The sequence below is a fragment of the Alligator sinensis genome, unplaced genomic scaffold (assembly GCF_000455745.1).
Source record: "Alligator sinensis unplaced genomic scaffold, ASM45574v1 scaffold360_3, whole genome shotgun sequence".
Classification (NCBI taxonomy): Eukaryota; Metazoa; Chordata; order Crocodylia; family Alligatoridae; genus Alligator; species Alligator sinensis.
In genome coordinates this window covers 1,650,823-1,657,089 of record NW_005841977.1, presented here as the reverse complement: position 1 = coordinate 1,657,089, position 6,267 = coordinate 1,650,823, and the positions used below count along the sequence as shown (strand labels likewise).

General features: G+C 57.2%; 1 protein-coding gene across 1 annotated transcript; it reads right to left on the bottom strand.

Moving 5' to 3' along the window:
• Nucleotides 1-1,709: 1,709 nt before the first annotated feature.
• PCYOX1L (prenylcysteine oxidase 1 like) lies at nt 1,710-6,261 on the bottom strand. Its single transcript, XM_025200909.1, has 6 exons — nt 6,220-6,261; nt 5,915-6,019; nt 5,394-5,568; nt 5,007-5,221; nt 4,663-4,803; nt 1,710-3,832 (listed from the first exon to the last, which is right to left on the bottom strand). Exons 2-6 carry the CDS (start codon nt 5,937-5,939, stop codon nt 3,174-3,176), a joined length of 1,215 nt encoding a protein of 404 aa, XP_025056694.1. The 5' UTR covers nt 5,940-6,019; nt 6,220-6,261; the 3' UTR covers nt 1,710-3,173.
• Nucleotides 6,262-6,267: the final 6 nt, after the last annotated feature.

Below are 6,267 nucleotides of genomic sequence, written 5' to 3'. Positions count from 1 at the left end.
TGGCACCTCTCCACCATCAGCAGCGGGACTGCCCCAGCCCTCCCCAGGTGCAGAGGCGGCAGCTGACGGGCTGCCTCCTGCTCCCCACAGCTGTTCCCATAAGGCTCTGGGTGCTGGTGAGAGTATAGGCTAGGAGCACCCAGGGGCAAAGGCTGTTGCAGCAGGGGTGCTGCCAGGAGGCATTTAGGGGAGTGTCTGAGGGAACAGGGCTGGAGACAGCTGCTTCTACTTTGCTCCTCAGGCTCCTTGCAGAGCCTGCATGGCTGGGCAGGGCAGCACAGGTCTAGGACCTTAGCGGTGCCGTGAGCAGAACCCGGGCTCCTGGGAAGCCAGGCTGTGAAGTACCAGGCCCTTGTAGATGCTGGGCCTGTGGTGCTGCACTCAGCTAACAGCCTTATGTCACGTGAGCCAGGACCAGCTCAGTTCACTAGGCTCCACTGTCCATAGTACCCAGGCTGGCAATATCTGACAGCAGGGTCCTGGATGGAGCAGGAAGCCTGGATGCCTGTCAAGGACTTAAGGAAGCAAGGGCCAATCTGGACAGCCCCACACAGATCTGAGGGGCATGGACTCCATCATGCAGAGCAGGCTACAACTTCTGGAAGACAGGCATGAGAGGCCATTGGGAGGGGGCAAAAAGGCAGCTGGGAGATTGAGCAAAGGCAGGGCATTGGTTTTTCACCCCAGTGAACTACAGTCAGGATGCAAAGCCAGGGAAAGGGGTGGTTCCTGGCTGGTCTTTGCTCACTAGTGAGGTTAACATCCAGCTCCTTGGGTTTTCAGTCTCCTGCCCTTGCTGTTGGGAGCCCATCTCCCCCACCCCAGCCCCTGCCATGCCCTCTACCATATCCAGGCACTACTAACACCTCTTTGTAGGCTGCAGAAGTGCACTATTTCCAACTTCTCAGCCTCTTGAAGGCTCAGGACAAGCGTAGTGGCTTCTTAATCTGGCAGGGGAAATACCATGTGTCTGTGTCCAAGAAGGCAGTTTTCCTGAACCGCACCCCAGGAGAACTGCTCTTCTGGTTCAGCACCTGCTGAGGTGCAGCAGCCTTAAACCCAGTTTATGGAAACAGGAGTCTCCTCCCTTGCTTGCTCCAAGGGCGACATGGCTGAGGTCAAGCAAAACTCAGGGGCATCCGAACCCCAAGCCTCCAGGCTGGGGCCTGTAAGTAGGATGCCCACCAAAGGTGTTAAAAACATCTGAAGCCCCAGGTGCGGGTGGAGGACGTTTGCTGGTAGTAGGGCCACTTGTGGTTCTGGACACTTGGATTTGGAATTAGTTTTGGGTAATTTGGCCATGGATACAAAATAAATAAATACATAAATTCCAGCTACTGAGGCCTAGGGAAGGGGATCTTTGAGGGAGACTCTTGCCGCTCAGCGAGGGGGTAATTTATGATGCAAAGGAAATGAACCTCTGGCTGCAGCCTGGTTCAAGCAGCTCCTCCTGCTGGGTAAACTTGAGGCAAGCTGGACTATTGTTCAGCACTGCTACAGCACTCTTCGCTCTAAACTTAGCAGAACAGGCCCCTACCATGACCCCACTGTATCCATGAGGACACTGAGGGACAAGACTGGGTAGGACTTGGCAAGTGGCACAGTGCAAGACTGAATTAAGACGCTGGCTCCCTCTTTTGATGGGGGAAAAGACCATCATCCCACCTTGAGCCCTATCCAGCCCCTGTGCACAATGAGACAACAGCCCATAAACACAAACACAGCTTGGCAGCTTTATTAGAGGGGTGGAGTGACACAGTGGTTCCTAGTCCTTGGCTCTGCTGAAGCACTGGGGGGAAGGAAGAAGAGAAGGGGTCTGCTTGCTCTCCTCTGTACTCCAGGCATGCCTTCATGCTGACAATAAAATACACTGCTGGTCCCATTCTGCAGGTGCCCTGCTCCTTGGCCAAGCCAACCTTTATGCAGAGCTCTTCCTCCACATGCTCATGTTGCAGACAGAAGAGGTACGAGCAGCTCAGGCAGCAGGGCCTGGAGTGGGAAGTGCATGTTCTTCTACCACGGAGATGTGTCTGATTTCTACCTGAAGCCCCTTCCTTGGGATTTTCAGGCTCTCAGAGCCCTGTTCTGGCTTTGTTTGTACAAGGCCTATGCTGCTAGCAACACAGCACAGTCTTATTACTGCACGTGCCATTTCAGGAGCACATGGGGCCCATGAAACTCTAGGCCAGGGCAGCTTCCCCTTTGTTCAGGGAGCTCCATACATCCTCCTGCCACAAAGGCCAGCAGCAACTACAGCTATTCCTAAGCATGTAGTCATGTTCTGTTCTCCATCCCCTCCATCAACATTAGCCTTGGGCAATGGGGGTAAGGTTGAATCTACAGGCAAGAAGGTAAATGGATGCACACTACCCCAGCTGGCTGGCAGCTCACCCACCAGCCCCTGCCACTCATAGAGGAAAGACAACGGGTCTGCAGAGATGCCTGGGGAAAGCCACAAGCCATGCGTAATCACAGCACAGACACTTCACAGCTGGAGAACCACTCCTGCTCCATGCATCTGCTAAACCCTGAGGACTGGGCATTACAAGGACACCCACCCACCCCAGCTATACCAGGGCACCTGTCTGTGCTGCAGGCCAGTGGGAAGCCTGCACAGAACATACTGGAGTGGGGCAGCTGCCTACAGAATTAGCGCTGTGGTCATAGCAGGGCATGCAGTAGTGAAAGAGCAGCGCCCATCTCTGGGTCACCCCCACAGTCCATGGCTATGTGTTCTAGGTTTAAGATTCCATGACACCCTCCCCTGTGAAAGCCTCATGGGAGCCCATATGCAGGCACCAACATACAAGCCACCCTACAATGGATCTGCACTGGCCATCATTCCCATTGCACAGACCCCATCTCCGACTTGGGCTCTGGAACGGCTCTGGTTGACATTTCCCTGGTAGCAAGCTTAGGTTCTCTTCTCTCCCCTGCGTGGGGCTGGCTGGGGGCAGAGGAAACCTGGGCATAAATGCTGGTGGCAGGCACTTGGCACCTGACACTGCAAGAAGAGGCAGGGATGGTGTTACTGAAGGCAAACCATATACAAAGAGCTTGTTAGTGCCAGCTCTCCCACTGCTCCCCCTCCTCCCAGCCTAAAATCCTTGGGTCTCCCCACTGAAAAACCCTCCAAACAGCCAAACCAACAGGGACACTCCTTCCCAGCTGCGTCACAGCTCTGTTTTCACCTTGTGCATTAAGTCCTTCTGGTCAATCTTCTCCAGGTCCTGGTACCAGCGGTTGTAAGCCAGGAGCGCCACGTTTTTGGCTGCCACGGAGATCATTTCCATGGAGCTGGCCACCCACTCCACACCGCTGAGGTAGAAGAGGTTGTCATGGAGTACGATGGGCGGGAGGGTCTTTGTGGAGTCGTAGTAGGGATATGCCTGCCACTCCGTCACCTGGACAGAGTAGTAGGAGCGGAAGAGGGTCTTCAGCTGCTGCTTGTCCAGGGGCCGCTGGGAGAGGACGCGCCAGACAGCAGGCTCCTGGGGCTGCTTCCGCCGGAAGCTACTTGAGATATTGACAGGGCAGATGTTGTCCATGGCATTGAAGAAGAGGTTGGGAGTGTCGGTTGTGAGGATGCTGGCGAATGGGAAGAGCTTGGGGTCCGGGAAGCCAAAATAGGAGGAGTTCAGGTAGCCGTGGACGACAGAAGTAACGGTGGGCTGGAAAGAGCCCGAGAGCTCAGGGATGGGCGGATCGAAGTTCTCAAAGGTGAGGTTGCTCTTGCCATGGTGCAGCGGTGCAGCAATGACCACCATGTCATAGAAGCCTGAGCCCTGGCCCTCCTCATCCTTGTAGCGCACCTGGTAGAGGGGCTTCCCTTCTGGAAAGGGACAGCAAAGATGCAAGGCAGCTGAGAATGACCAGCAGCCACGGGCTGAGGGCTTGGCAAGCCAACTTCACTGGGGTGCTGGGAGTGCAAGCCAGAGCAGAGAAGTGCTCATCCCAGCCTGCAGCCTGCGGCTGCTCTAGCCCTATAGTCATCTGAGCCCTCTGTGCTGATCTGCAGCTCCCAGCTTCTACAAGCCAGCCTCTCTGCTGGGCAACATCCCTGCACCTCCCATCCTCCTTCTGGGGAGCATGATCCAGTCCTAGACTGGAGGCACGGTCATGAAGCAGAGACAAGGCAGGGCTGAGCAGGAGCTGTTCCCTCCCTCACAAGGACAGAAGCAGCACAGGCCAACTACCCCTACAACTCAGACTGCAAGGACCCTGGCTGACCCCTATGTGCTGGTATCTATGCCCAGCAGCAGTTCAGCACTGCAGACACAAGTGAACTGCCCCATCATGAGCCTTGGTCTTGGTCTCCCTGTGCCCTCTGGGGTCAGAAGCCTGCATTGTTGCTTTCTTTCTCACAGCTCTGCCTCCTATTGCATGGACTGGATCCCCCCACAGAAGACTGGGACTAGGTCAGTGGAGGTGATCACAGCCAGGAGAAGGGCACCACGAGGTAGGAGACAGAGCCAAGATGTTACAAGAGGCAAGAGGAGAATGTGCTCCTTATGCTCCACACCCCACACCACTGCAGCCCATACCCCATCAGACTTGGACCCCCAGGCCATCAGCTGGCAGCATCTGAAGCAGACACACAGGCACTGAGTCTCTGATCACCACCCACCCCAGCCACGGGAGTGGGAGGTCTGGATAGCTCACCTGCGCTGTGTAGAGAGACATTTGTCACCCTGGCATGGACCACGTTGGCTTTTGTTAGCTTCAGCAAACCTGAACACACCAGCTTGTTGCCTCCTTCCACAGCCCATGTGTTGCCCTGGGCACCTGCCAGCGACATGGCCCCTGAAGGGACAGAGGATAGATCAGCGTGTCAGCCTGCTCTGGTGGAGGGAACCCCCACGCTCCCAGAGAAAGGCATGTTTGGTTTCTATGCTGGTGCAGAGCATCCATGGAGCAGCACCTGCCATGGGCTCTGAGGCGGCCTCCACAGTCCTTGCAAGGGGAAGAGCTGGCTGATAGCACCAGCACAGCCAGCCAGGCCTCACCTGCAAAGGCGGGCACGAGCAGCATGGACTGCCCGTAGCTGGAGCGTAGGACAGCAGCGATGACGTCATCAATGAAGCGCTGCGTGACCCCCGCTTCCAGCAGCGACTCTGCCACCGAGCGCTGTGTCATGTTGATGAAGGCCTCGCCGCCCAGCGAATGCAGGAGCTCCTCCAGGCTGGAGAAGGCATAGCCATGTGCCTGGTACTTGTAGATCCTGCAGGAGGATGGGGAGTCAGGAGCAGGGCACACACCTAGCCACTCCTGGGCAAGCCCGAGCAGCCGACGAACCCTCCCTCAGCTCTGCCCTGGGGGAGCAGGCACGGCAGCCAGGCCCAGCATGTTTCTCTCCTTTTAGATGCATGGGTGCCGCTGTGCCTGCCTCGTACCTCATAAACTTCTCCATCACCTCCTCCACCCACATCTGCAGGCGCAGGAAGCTGATCCCGTAATGCCACCAGAGCCGGAAGAGGTTCAGCAAGTACCAGTCCGTCTCCTCCAGGACAAAATGCTCCCCGCCGAAAATGGCACTCTTCCCTGCCACCTCCCTCCGGTGCTTGAGGCCTGCAGAGCGACAGGGAGAGAAGCCATTTCACATTCCTCCCCGAGGCAATCAGTCAGGGGCGCTGGGGTCAAATGGCAACACCAAATCCCTGCATCCAGACATCCCCAGAACTCTAGCAGGGACTGGAAGTCAGCTGAGCATTAGTGCACACGCGCACACACACGTGCGCACACGCAGCCAGAGCAGGCTTGCAGCTGTGACCGCCAGCGTTTGCAGAGGGGCACCAAAGCCTCATGCCCCAATGAGCTGGACCCGTCCCAGCCATCAGAAGCAGGGGCAGCTCCTCCGGAGGCCAGAGGGTCCCCAGCTCTGCGCTGTTCGAACCCAGGTGGGGGCTGCACTCACCCAGCAGCTTGACGAAGTCCTGCATGTGGAGGTTGAGGGAGTGAACGGAGGCGCCGCCGGACTCGTACTGCTGCTTGTTGACCGTGATGGTGGCCAGCCGCCCACCCACGCTGTCCTTCTCGGAAGCAGGGGCAGCTCCTCCGGAGGCCAGAGGGTCCCCAGCTCTGCGCTGTTCGAACCCAGGTGGGGGCTGCACTCACCCAGCAGCTTGACGAAGTCCTGCATGTGGAGGTTGAGGGAGTGAACGGAGGCGCCGCCGGACTCGTACTGCTGCTTGTTGACCGTGATGGTGGCCAGCCGCCCACCCACGCTGTCCTTCTCGTACACATCCAGCTGCACCCGCGGCCCAAAGT

Bases quoted from the DNA above. Each gene is read 5' to 3' on its own strand.
- PCYOX1L (XM_025200909.1), bottom strand. From the start codon at position 5,939: ATGCAGGACTTCGTCAAGCTGCTGG. The intron at 5,222-5,393 runs GTACGAGGCAGG...ATCCTCCTGCAG, and splicing joins GTGATGGAGAAGTTTATGAG to GATCTACAAGTACCAGGCAC. The intron at 3,833-4,662 runs GTGAGCTATCCA...GTCCCTTTCCAG, and splicing joins TGTCTCTCTACACAGCGCAG to AAGGGAAGCCCCTCTACCAG.